Source organism: Ceratotherium simum, chromosome 37 (genome assembly GCF_057802395.1).
Source record: "Ceratotherium simum simum isolate JZ-2026a chromosome 37, ASM5780239v1, whole genome shotgun sequence".
NCBI classification, from domain to species: Eukaryota; Metazoa; Chordata; class Mammalia; order Perissodactyla; family Rhinocerotidae; genus Ceratotherium; species Ceratotherium simum.
The window spans coordinates 14,822,068-14,835,716 of record NC_141936.1 but is presented as its reverse complement, the minus strand read 5'-3'; the positions used below and the strand labels follow the sequence as shown (position 1 = coordinate 14,835,716).

Below are 13,649 nucleotides of genomic sequence, written 5' to 3'. Positions count from 1 at the left end.
ATCATAGGACTTATTTTTGAGAGATTATAAGATTTTATCAGAAAAACAATTTTGACATGGTTTGCATGGGTTATGGATTACAACCAGGCAATCTAGTCTGTTGATTTGGTCCTATGTGAAATCAGCAAATTTTAGATATTAATTTGCATACATATTTTACATATGTATATGAAGCCTGATTATTTAAATACATATAGTTTCACAATGTGTTTTCAAATTGGTCTCAGTACATGTAAAAAATGTAAAAGAACTTTTTCTCCTGCTGAACAAAAAATATAGTCAAAATTGCCTTGGGAAACTTTTATTTGGATGAATTGATAATACTGGGCAAAATAGAATTTTCTCTCTCAGAGAAAATACAATGATTGGAGTGGGAGGGAAAATCAAATTTTAATAACTCAAATTCTAGTAACTTCCTCACAGCAATGAGACAGGTGTGATTTGAAACCTCAGAAATAAATAAGGAGTGGGGACTAGAAAACTTTCCTATATGCAAATAAAATGAAAAACATAAATGTGAAATGAAGGCGAAATGTCTAGGCTTTCTACCAGGAAATTTATTTCCTTGTATGTATTTTGTTTTAACCAGTTAACACAAACAGCAGTATAAGGATAGCATAAAATAAACTTCACCTTAATTTAGCTATAACGTTTTCTTATAGGGTTCATTGTGACCTAAAATCTAAGAAGCTTACAGAACTTTAAGAATTTGGGAGCAGTTCTCTCCCAAAGAAGTGTTTTTTCTTCCTCTACCACTCAGTATATGGAAAATATCTGGATTAATGGAGTTTTCACAACTTTATATCTTGGAAAACCAAAGTTTTAGATGAAGAACAGCTCCATTTCAGAAATTCTGAGTACAGACTTTAAGAAGAGAAAAAAGGACCAGCACCCTTGAGAGCCAGTGGACTAATTCACTCAGATGGTACTGGTAGTGGTATTAGAATCCTGCTTTGGGTAAATGGTGGTCAATGCTCAATAAGAAGGCTCTGCCTGAGAAGTCAGTGTACACATCCACTGGAGCCAGTCCTGAAGGAGCCAGAGTGGTTGCTGTCACAATGCATGAAATTACACTAAAGGAGGAATTTGTTCTGAATTTTAATAAAAGGAAAGAGAAATTTTTTAACATGTATGAGAAGACGGCACACCTAATATTTATCTAACTCTCTTTTATGTCTTTTCTTCAAAAACAACCTGTAATTAATCAAAAGCCTCTATACTGCGAGGGAATCCAATCTTGATACCAGTTAGTGCCACATTAAATATCCTCTGGTAAACTGAGGCCACACAAAATTAATTCCTTAATCTACAAAGAGAATAAGCCATGTAAATGCATGATTTTAGTTAAAGGTTTTGCATACACTTATTTCTCAAAATGTGCCCCCGTTTTTTTTTGGCTTTAACACTAAAAGTCATGCAGTGTCTCAGTTTCTTGAGTTCCTTGGATGCTAGCAGTGACTACAGAAAGAGAAAAAAGGAAGTGAATTTTTTAGTTTCAATGGATTCCATTTGGATATCCTTAGGTATATTTTATGCTCTGCATATATATGTAATGGATAGTTTTATTTCAGTGGAAACAATTGTAAAGAAATGTCATGTTACTTTCAGCTCTAGGCTCAGTATTGGTACAGTACAGTGACGATTTTACACAAAAGAAAATAAAGAAATGGTTAATTCAATAATAATTTAAAATGTTTAATGTTTTAAATATGATCTGAATTGCATCAGTTTAAATTGGTGCATCTTAGCTGAATAGAGTGAAATTTCAAATTTTGGGTAGAGTCACAATATTATACAAAGTAATCTTTCTGAAGGGTGTGGTCAATAGGAAATAAATAACAAAAGTGAAAGAATAAAATAAAATAAAGCTGAACGATTAACCATCTAGTTGTATTTAAACCAACATTTGTAGCTTTTATTAGAATGGCAATGATTCTAAACACAGTGATTTAGAAGTTAAACAAAAGGAATCTCTTATGAATGCAGAATACAGCAGTGAAGGAAAGGCGTAAAGTGAAGACATGAAGTTATCTGTGATTTGTATGGGAATTCTGATCTTGGTCATTTTAGATGCTTTCCCAGGAGAGTCTCTCCCACGAATTTTAAATATTGGCCACAACTTCCAAGAAAAAGAACATACACACAAAAGTCTTGCACTATTTGAATCAACACTGTGCATTCCAAAGAAATCATATCTGCCTAGTGGGTGAAGACTACGGGTGCCAACTTTCAACCAATGCTCTAGGGAGGGCTAAAATGTCTAATTTGTTTTGAGCAAAATGTCTACAGATACACATCTATTCAAATAACAGTGTTGCCCATAGAAATGCGAAGTTTCCCTTCAATCTTACCCACTTTCTTGTCACAAATTTCCCAGGCAATAATTTGAGGTCTAGTAAGTTAGACTCTCCTATTTATTGTGATATATCTAAAGATGCTACTTGAAGGCGAGGGGTCCATTTGCTTCTCAACTACAGTCTTCTAAGATGCCGACATTAAGAATTAGGTGCTCAAGACAAGCCTTTGTAAAATGTTTGTATATGGTATAGGATTGTCATTCAAGGGCCAGAAATGAACTTGATTTAATACCAAACAGTCAAAATGCAGCCAAGTCTTTAGCGGTAACAAACATACCTTATTCAATATCTATCTTAGCCATAAATATCAATTTCTGACAGACAAACAGATTTATGATCATACTTGTCTGTGGGTTCTCACTGCATGGAAATGGTAACAGTTATAACGAAGTAGACACTGAATGTAAGGTTGGCTTTTCTTTAGTGAGGCCATGAATCTGTTTATTCATAGTTTAGTTGCCTGAGAAACACCCTTTGGCTTGGAAGGGTGGAGTCCAAATGTTTGAGAGATACGATGAGCTTTGTGGTTCTTATGTTCCAAAGTCCTTATTTTCCAAATGTGGAAAATGGGGCAGAATGGATAAGTGGTCTGTCTACACACATTTGGTTAGTGGGCAAATCTGGTAACTCCTTTCATGGCCTCCTTTTGCACACTGATGACTAAGAATGTTGAACTGCACTAAACATTCTATTCACTTACGTTTCAAAGTAAAAATATGTTCATCGAGGTGTTATTACTAAACATAATCTTGACCACAGTTAAGAATTGTGAAAAGTATCTAATAGTAATGTTAGTGACTGGTAATTATGGTCATATTTATTGAACACTTACATATATTTTCTAACTGAATCCTCACAACAACGTAAGGAGGTAACTACTATTCCAACCATCATTTTAAAAATGTGGAAACTGAACTTTAACTTACACGAAGTCATAGATCTAGGGGTGCCTTCATTGGAATTTTTAGGCCATATTGCTCGAATTCTCAGCTGTGTTCTTCAGGAGTGCCTCACTGCCCCCCTACATTGTAAACCTTTTATGTGTGGACAAGGGAGCAGATAAGTGTGATGCTTAAACATTGGCAGGGCCCAAGTCCATTTTTTATTTTTATTTTTGAAGACTAAATATAACTGTTGAAAAGTGTTCCTTGTTCATCCTCAAAAATAGTGGCCATAAACTGTGACAAACTAATGAATGCCACCACTGCCACCTGAATCAGTGTCCTTGTCACACTGTATTGCAATTGTTTATTTATTGTGCTCTTATGTTGCAGTGTAAGCGTCTATAGGGACACAATTCTGCCTTTATCAGTGACTAGTTCACAATAGATGCTCAAGAAATACTTGAATAAATGAATGATTATAGAATCAATCACCACTCTAGACCTAGATGACATAAGCATGTTAACAAACATTCATCCAATTCTCATTACTCTGAAGATTTACTAGATTTTATGGTTGATTTTCATCCCCTAAATTTTCATCTCAATTTAAAAAAAAAACTTATAACTTTCCATAGTACAAATATTTTATGATAATATTATTTAATATTTTCTCAGAATAAACATAATTTAAACTCCAGGCAATTTGAAAGACCACTTAGGAAGATCATTAATTTTCAAAGGTACACAGTTAACCTTGTTAATATTTGGAATATGTAAACTGTATAAAAAGAATCGTTGGTGTCCTTTGAAGGGGAGGAAAACTTAAGGGAAGAAATAAAAACTTTTGGTTGATGCCTTACACAATGGGAAATATACAGTTTTGCTCGAGGGCAAAGTAGGAGTGATCACCTTCCACCCTGAGGCATTATCTCTAAAATCCTTGTAATACTGATTTAGCTTGCTTAGCTATGGTAGAATCCATTGCCATAAAGTTATGCAGATCTTTTTTTATCCAGGCACTCCTAGTGCTGAAGTTCTTAGTAGAAGTGAGTTCCCAATAATGGTAATACTTTAGCTCTCTGAGAATCACGTTCTTAGTATTTTTTCCCGAAAATTGCAATCATTTGTAGCCATAATTTCCTATTCCTATGAATGTCCACCACTTAAGCATCTAAACTGATGAACTGATATTAAAATACAATTCAATTACATCAGATAGTTGGTATTAAAATACTATTTCATTTGCCAATGCATTATGGCTTAAACCTGAACCAAACATAATAAAACTTATAACAAAAAATCATAAATCAACAAACAACTTGTCTATCCTCTAGTTTCAACAATTTCTTACAGATTGGGGAATAAATCCTTAAATTCAGAATAGGCTTCAAATAATGTATGGATTGACTGGCAGCTGAAATGATAAGAAGTGAAGTTTCCATAGCTACGATCCAGGTTATGGATCATGATTATACTTTTAAAAAAAATCAGAATGAAAATGATTTGTAACAGTGAGAAAGTTGAGGACTTCTACATTAAATAGTTGAGCTGATATTTTAAAAATATCTTTCTGAGCCTTTTAAAGAAAGTAAAAGATGTAAAGGTAATTTATAATTTTTAAATGGCCAACTTTTTTCCCTTGTTAATTGATTTCACTTTTGATTTTTCAATCTGACTCAATTATAGCAGTTTCCTATACCACCGTGAATATGCAATTGAGGACAGTAAGACTTATTAAGCTAGAAGGGTAAAATACTTATCTTGGATGTAATTAATTAAACCTCAGTTCTATTTTTGATTGATTAAAGCACAATTTCTCTATCCCCTGGCTTCATTGATTTCCATGATTCATTGGATATCTCTACTTCAAGGCATGCTGATTTTCATAGCCTGGTTATCCATCCACCCATCCATCTAAACACATATACACATTTGACATTACTATTGCTGCCAATCTTCCTCTTGTACTTTTATTATGGTAATATTTGCTAACATTATTATATGCTTATTACAGTCGAACTTAATTCATTACAGTTATCCCCTCTCTTAATCTTCACATTAGCTGGAGGTAGAGTTATAACTTCATCATTTTATAGGTGAGTGTAATAGGCATTGGTTGAAAGTCCTATGTTTTTGTTGTTTTTGTTTTGATTTGGCTTTGCTTTTTCAGTGACCCTTCCTGTGGCTCAGGTTATTAAACCTTCACGTAGCAACAATAATCACAGTTGTCACTGCCTGAATTACCAGACTGGTCACTGATTAACGTGGTCCTGGTGATCTATGATATTTGAGTTAGAGTATGAAGCCATTATAGAGCATCATTTTGGAAAATAATGGAGTGTTGAAAAGAGATTATTTCCAAAACAAATTATATTAGAAATATGTATTTCCTTGATTACTGCTATATTTTGCATGAATGGTTCAGATGCATAAATCTTAATTTAAAATGGTAAGGAAAACACACACAATAAGAAAGTTTGTTCCAAATAATTATATCATTTTGCTTGAAATTGAACAGAAAAGGCTTTATGGCGATCATAAATAAGTGAAGCTTAGATCTGATGTATCTTATTGGCATAAAAACATTTTTGAGAGACAAAAATCATGACTCGAATTACATAAACCAAACGTCTATCTTAGCACATAATATTTGCACTCTCACATTACCTTTCAGCTCAAGACCTTTGCTCTTTGATATGCTAATTTTGCTGCTTTGAGGGAATGTTTGCCACTTAGGCGACAGTCATTTTATGTTTACTTCAAATACTCGCCTTGTTTGTAATTTCTCATGAAACATTTTCTCCAAATGGATTCTACCACAACATTGGAGTTTGGGGCTGACAAGATTAGGGAGAATAAATAGCACCTTGCTTTCATCCTCATCTTTGATGAATGTAAAATGTGTTCTCATCCTACAGGAAGTGTTCCTTTTTACATGCTATCCTCCAAGATGATGAGCTCTAATCCTGAGGAAGACCCTTTGGACACATTTCTCCAGTATATTGAGGATATGGGGATGAAAGCCTACGATGGCTTGGTTATTCAGAATGCATCGGACATTGCTCGAGAGAATGATCGCTTGAGAAACGAAACAAACCTGGCCTACTTGAAGGAGAAGAATGAAAAACGCCGCAGACAAGAAGAAGCAATAAAACGGTAAATATAAATAAAAGTATTCCGAGTTTTGTGCGCACAAGGGAATCTGTGAGTTCTGCAAAGGCTGTGATGTTGTCGTCTGGTCAAGAAGGGGCTTGTCAAAGTTAGACTTAACGAGACAAAGTGAAAATGGCACAATATATAACAAAAACGCAATCCATCCTATTGACAGGATCCTTGCCTTGGTTTACAAAAGTAATTTACTTGTGTGTTGTGCATACGCAGGGGCAGATGGGATGGGGAAGGAATTCAATTTCCTCTAGATAAAAGTTCATACTGAACAATCTCTTGATAAAAGCCCAAAGGAACACAAACACTTTAATAGCCAATGTTTGATGGAAACTTCTCACCTTTAACGGTCTTGTTTATAGTTCTTACCTTATAATAGAGTTTATCTTCCCCCTAGATTATAAAAAGATTTGTCAATAATTAGAATTATTTGAGTCTCTGAAGGCAGGTGGAACCCTCAGTGGGTGCTCTCTGTGCAGAATTTTACAGCTGTTACATCTCTTGTCTGGTATCGAGTGCCCCAGTTTGGTTCAAACGAAATGACTTTTATGCTGCAAAACCGACCAGCTGCAAGCAAATGAGCCCCAGATTGCAGCTTCCAAATTGAAGCTAAGTTTCCTAGGACACTGAGGCCAAAAGAAGGATATACATCTTTTGATTTTTCAAAAGAATGTTACAGTGTTTTGTGTGTGGGTGAGTATGTTTTCCAGAGGTACAGGTAAAGACATGTTGTGTTTGATAGAATCCCGTTCTTCAGGGGAGTCCCCTTACTATGTGCAAAGACGCAGAATTTAGGGAATCATGTTGATTAGCTGGATAACTGAATAATAATAGTTAAGCTATATTGATAGTTGGTGGATTTTTCATCTAATCTGGCGTTAACACTTTTGCTTACTCTCTGTGAACATTGTGATATTAAGGAAAAGAAAGTATTCTTTTAAGATGAGCTATTCATCCTTATAAAGGAGCTAGGTAAGCATTTGATGGCAAATAACTTTATATGAAAATATCGGCGGGGAGAGGAAGAGAGATTTGGAAACAAAGAAATTAAAATTTTGTAGAGGATCATTTTGAAAGAGTGTAATCTTTTTTCTCTACATTATTAAAATGGAGATCCATTCTATTACCAGGTATAAAAGTGTTTGTAAAATTGCATACTTGATAAACATTTTTATCACTATTCACAATTGCATATATTTGTCTTTAAGTCTATTGATTTGCTGCTGGGGACTATGTAATTTTTTATTTCTACCTAATTTCAGTTGGTATCACAGATTCCTTTCTAGGATACACTAAGTGCCCTTTCTTAGGACAGTTTTTTTCTGTGAAGTACTTCTAATGGACATCTGTGTGCATGTGAGCATTTTACTTTACTTTTACGAGTCTCAGTTTTCTAAAGTTCAAAACAAAAAAGGATAGGCTACATGATTTATAAAGTACCTTCACCTCTAAAATCTAAAGTTTCCCAATCTTGGCATTAAAACTCAACAATTCATTCTTTTCTATAAGCATATAAACAGAATTATTTGCTGGATAGTTCCCTTAGATTTTTCAGAACACCCACAATGTGCTTATCACTGTACTGTTAGCTCCTGTGTTTCATCAACAGGCTACAGAAGGTTTCTATTGAAAGATCCATGGATACTAAGACAGCAAAAATGGCTCATTTTTAGGTGATATATTTTCAAATATTCAAAGGGGCATAAGCAACAATTCCAAAGAAGTCTAATGTCCCAAGGGATGGGAGCAGGAATTTAGGCAGATGGAGACACAGCAAAACTTTGTCATTGCATAGTAAGTGAAGTCCAGGAAATTCAGTTATGTGAACTTTGAGTTGGTTCCTGCTAGATTAATAAAGCAATATTTTCTAGAATTATGTTGCAAAGCATAAAAGCAAAGAGAATTCAAATCACACATTGAATTGAAGAAGTCCCAAATGATCTGGAGACATTTGCTTTCACATCACCCCCTCTGCACAGGATAAAATGTTAGTGTAGTCCTGTTTGAGAATAGAGCAAAGGAGAGGACTAAGTCACTCACCATGTGTTGTTGTTGATTTTCTTAATCCGCATCGATGGTTTATTTGAAACAGTTTTGCTGAGTGTGAGGGTTCTTTCTTGCATCAGATGAGCGAGGACGCAAAAAGGGGAGGAAAAAAAGGTACTTGTCAGTTTGAAATTCACAGACAGTTTATCTTTCTATAATTAGATTAGGAGGAAAATGAAGAACCCACTGGTAGCAGGAAGAAGCAAGAGTCTTCTAGGTCTGACATTTGATGAGCTAGGTATTCAGTTATTGTGCATTTCCATTGTTTTCATGGCGGAACATATGGCAGAGGCTTGGGAACACACATGCCTGAAGACAGGTCACACTTATGTTCCATGACTATGTCGCTTGCAGAGCTGCTGTTGCCACGTACTTGGTGTTATCCACAGGAGAGTTAGAAAGGTTTGTACTTTATGTTAGAGCAACCTAGTGGCAGTGGGATTTTAGATGATAAGGCCATTCAGAATTTGTCCATAGTTGGTATAGTTGAAGAATAAACCAAGTTCCCAGGCATGGGGACACCAACAAGAGGTAAGCAGACTTCCAGGTCCTAGTAAAGTGGTCTTATGTTCAAGTTGAATTTTGACCCCAACCCTGAAATAAGTGGTCCAGCAGAAAGACTTAAATCTGGAAGCAAGGAATGACATTAAGCCAAGTGAGATAGAGCATCTTGCACCTGGGGTCAAGCCGACAAGAGGCAATGAGCAAACAATGCATGTAATATGTAACATGGCTGCTGCTGTCCAAGCTACAGGGTAGGTTTCCTGAGAAGAATGACTCTATTTTTCTGTACAGTTCTTGAACAAAATCTAAAGCCAACTTATTGCTCAACAAACACTGGCTGTTAAATGTATTCATTGATTGGAGAAATATTTATTGAAATTTTACTAAGTGCCAGGCAATTCTGGACCTTCATGAGAGAGCAATGAACAGTACAAAGTTCCTAGTTATACGGGAATTACATTCTGAGAGAAGGGTAAAGGGGAGACAACACAAAACAAATAACTACGTATAAATATATACGACAGGTGGTAATAATTTTTTACACCGTAAAACAAAGCAAGATACAGGAGATAAAAACAGAGACCAGAGAAGTCCTCTTAAATCGAATGACATTTGAGCAGAGACGTGAGACATTGGAAGTGTACTGCCAGAGATGTGAGCCATATGACCACCTGCGGGAAGAGAGTTCTAGGCAGAGGGAACAGCACATTTAATGTGTTCCAAGAAGAGGACAAGGCATCATGTAGTGATGAAGTCAAAGATGGAGGGGGTGCAGGCTCAGACTGGTGGTGGGCCACCAGGTAATGTAAAGTCTTATCAGCTCTTATGTTTTATTCTGAAGGAGAAAAAAATTATTGAGGATTTTTGAGCAGAGGTGCAACAAGCCCTAACTGAATGTTTTACAAGAATTACTCTGGTTTCTATGTGTTGAATAGATGAATGGGGCACAGCATGATGAAAGAAATCCAGAGAGAAAGCTTTTGCGATAATTCAGGTAAGAGATGATGATGGTTTGGACTAAGGTTGTAGCAGTAAATGTGGAGTAAAAGGATCCAATTATGGGCACCATTAGAATTTTCTAGTTAATGAGATGTAGGAGTTGAGTAAAAGAGAGGAATCGAAGATGTCTCTCAAGTTGCTTTTGCTGCTGTTTAGGCTTTTGTTGTTGTTGCTATGATGTTGTGTTTTGCTTCTGTCTAAACAACAAGAATGATATTTCCGCTAAATGAAATGGTAAAGGCTAGAAGAGGAGTAAGTTTAGGTGAAATGGTGGGGAAACAGGAACTCAGCTTCAGTGTGCCAATTTTGCGAGCCCTTTTAGATATCCAAGTGGAGAATTCTGGATAGACAGTTGCATCCAGGATTCATAGTAGAGATCAAAGCTGGAGGTTATAAATATGAAAGTCATATTCTATAGATTTTACAGTCATGAGCCTAGTTGAGGATACCTAGGACGTAAAATTAGATAGAGATGATAAAAGCACCCACGACTGTTCCTTGAGGCACCTGATTTCTTACATGATAGGAACAGTAGAAGAATCCAGTAAGAACAGCCAGTGAGAGAAGAACCATATGTTGAAGCCTGAGAATGGACCAATGCCTTTTGTCATATGGGTGTTGTTGATAAGAACAGTTTGAGTGGAGGGCTGGGGACAAAACCCAGTGGGGTTATGTTCATGAGAAAGTGGGAAGAAAGGAATGGAAACAATATAGAGAACTATTTTGAGTACTTTTGAGGTTAAAAAAAATTCAAAAACATGGAGAGTAGGGGGGAGAAGGGGCAAGCGGGATCTATGGCAGTTTGTTTTTCTATTTTTATCCTTTAAGAAGAGAGAAAACAAGCTTATTTAAAATGCTGATATGGATGATTACGGTAGAAGGGGAAACGTTAATGAGTTAGGAGAGGGAAAGAAAAATTACTGTGATTATGTCCTTGAGTAGGTAAGAAGGGATGTGATCTAAAGTGTCCTAGTTAGGAGCACAGACTACTCAGCCATCGTAGGAGAACGGATGCTACAATATGTGGATGACTGAATGGTGAATGAATGAGTGACTAATCCTGCATGAAAAGGCCCCAAACTTGACTCATCATGTACCAAACTGCATTTTATTATTGTACCCATAGCTGTTACATGTGCTAGGAATTGAAAGATGTAGTGTGTGTCTTGCTATCAGTAACTCTTCCCACTCTCTCCTACACCCCTTCCCCAAATATTTTTCTGAAATCCTAATTTAAAGTGCAAATACTTTTGGAAGGGACAAAATACTAGTAAAGCCTCTTAAATTGTTGAGACTTCTCAGAGGTCTTTTTTTCCCAAAAGTAGGGCACATGTACAGTGTGAGGACATAGAAGTCTCTGGATGTTGCTGGGGGTGGGGCTGGAGAGAGAAAAGTGAAAGGGGCCAAACAAGGAGGATGGGACAGGAGGAGGAGACTAACAAGCCTCCCATGACTCTGTGACAAGGCTGGCTGTCGATCTCTCAAGTCATCCCATCTCAGAATCCATTGTAATGTCCAAATTCAATTTTATTTTGTTCGTTTGGTGATTAGTATCGTGGGGTTCTGACAATTAAAAATATAATAATCTTATATATTACAGAAACCTTCACAGTACGTTTTTAGAATCGCTTCAAGTTTCCTAATAGAAGATGTATTTTTAATATTTTTGCAAACTCCATAGCAAAATTCTGGTCACACAGGCAACTTGGGGTTCCAGGGATGGCGACAGAAGCAGAATACCCATATCTAAATATCACACATGTTTTAATATGCAATTTACGTCAAGTTGTAGAGAAAATTCAACGTGACATTAATGAACACAGTCCAATCGATTAAAATTCTTTATCATGTCTGTTGAATGCCTTCTTTAATATATACTATGATTTAATATATAGGATGTAAATGCTAAAAATCTAAAGATGGGGCATGTTTGACCTTGAAAAGGCATTGATGATAATTCTCTGTGAAATATGCCAGTTGCAATTTCAGAAATGTGCAGACTGCCAAGGGTTGCTTAAAAAATGGAAATAGGATTTCATACGATTGACCTTTTGGATCACATATGTGCTGAAATGCCTTTGTGCTGAAGCTGGGAAGCTTAAAACACCGAGTTCTTAGAAAAAGAATATCCTCGTCACTTGCTCAGTGTTCCAAGTCACTCAGGCTTCTTGAGCCCAATTCCTTATTTTTAAACTAACTTGAGCCCCTCGTCACTACTAACTTTCTTGTACCTTCACTTCCATTTCTCAAATGGGGTTTTACTGACAAGGCTTACTGGGTGAAAAATTCTGAGTAAATAAAGAGTGATACTGTTAGCGCTTTTCTTAACAGCTCCAAATAATATTTGGTGAGAAGGAAAGAGAGAGAAAGACTTCGAGGAGAAAAGTTAATGGAGAATGAAAAAATTATTTCAGTAGCTCATCATTTCTGCTATTTTAAATCCTAATGGTTTTGTGCAGGCACTGTTAAATGAGATTTACTTTTTATTAAAAAGCCTATAAGAAAACAAACACTCAAAACCTACAGCTTCAAATAAGTGTGCTCACTCGAGATGGGTTACAAAAGCCTAGTTTGTCATGTGTGGGGATGAAAAGGGATGTTTAAGAAACAGTGATGTTAGGTATTGAATCATTGACGCAGTACAGGCACCAGCCATTAAGAAGGAGGCAAAGGATCAATGAGAATAGAGCCTGGCTACAAACAACCTGTAAGGCAGCACCTGTGTGTACCTGTGACCGTAAGGCCTGCTTTGGAGGTTTGCTATTTACAGGTAACACCTTGTTTAGGACATCAAGTCAGGATATTCACTGAAGAGGATGGACAATCAAAATACCATCTGGTCTACCAAAAGCACGCTTAGGTTTTTTTCAAGTAAATTTTTCTTTCTGGATTCTGGAACTAGTCCCTGCACTGTCTCATTTTCCTATTAGCCACAGTATTTTGAAAACAACATAGGAAATATCCCTTAAATAAAAAGCAACAAGAAAATCTGATCCCAATACATGTTTTTCTTAGTATGTTTTCTATTATAGGAAGAGGTTGGATTTTTTTCCTCATGAAACAAATGCTACATTAGTGAAATTTTCCCAAACATTGGGAATCTGGAAGACAGCTCTCGACTGTAGCAAAGTGGTTCTGACACAAAGGATGACTTAGGCTGATTAGGGATGTCTCTATTCCCAGTGGATTCTCTCAAGGGATCTATATGAGGTTATATTTCCTCTTTAAAAGTGACAGTCAGAAATGGAATTAGATTACTCACAGCTCCTTTAAAAAATACATGCAATTGTATACTAGTAGGTATACTTGGAAGCTATGTTTGAAGGTTTCAGTATTTCTGTTAGCCAAACAGAAACAAAGGACCGCTAAAGTCCATCCTTTAAACCACGGAGGAAAAAAAAAGTAAAAATAAAAATAAAGAATTTGCTTTTCCTTTACTAAAACATTGCTACCTAAAAGGTGAATAGTTACGGTACCAAAGTTTCAAATAGGTTAATATTTTAAATGATTATCCAAAGACATAATTATCCAGAAATATCTTTGAGAAATGTTAACAGTTACATAAATCCTCTTTAGATAGTTATGGCTTCTGGAGTCATACTTGTGATTTGTGGCAGAAGACTTCATGGAAATGAGAGCATTTATTGAAGTGCGTTTTAGTGAAAGATGTATCCATTCAGTGCAGCATGAATAG

At 36.0% G+C, this 13,649-nt stretch overlaps 1 protein-coding gene across 1 annotated transcript in view; it reads left to right on the top strand.

Annotated features, from left to right (window-relative positions):
- The first annotated feature begins 6,176 nt into the window (after nt 1-6,176).
- NYAP2 (neuronal tyrosine-phosphorylated phosphoinositide-3-kinase adaptor 2) overlaps nt 6,177-13,649 on the top strand; it is a 245,581-nt gene continuing 238,108 nt past the window's right edge. Inside the window, exon 1 of the mRNA XM_087424529.1 lies at nt 6,177-6,397. Coding sequence (XP_087280655.1) covers nt 6,177-6,397 — 221 coding nt within the window. The remainder of the gene's footprint in view (nt 6,398-13,649) is intronic.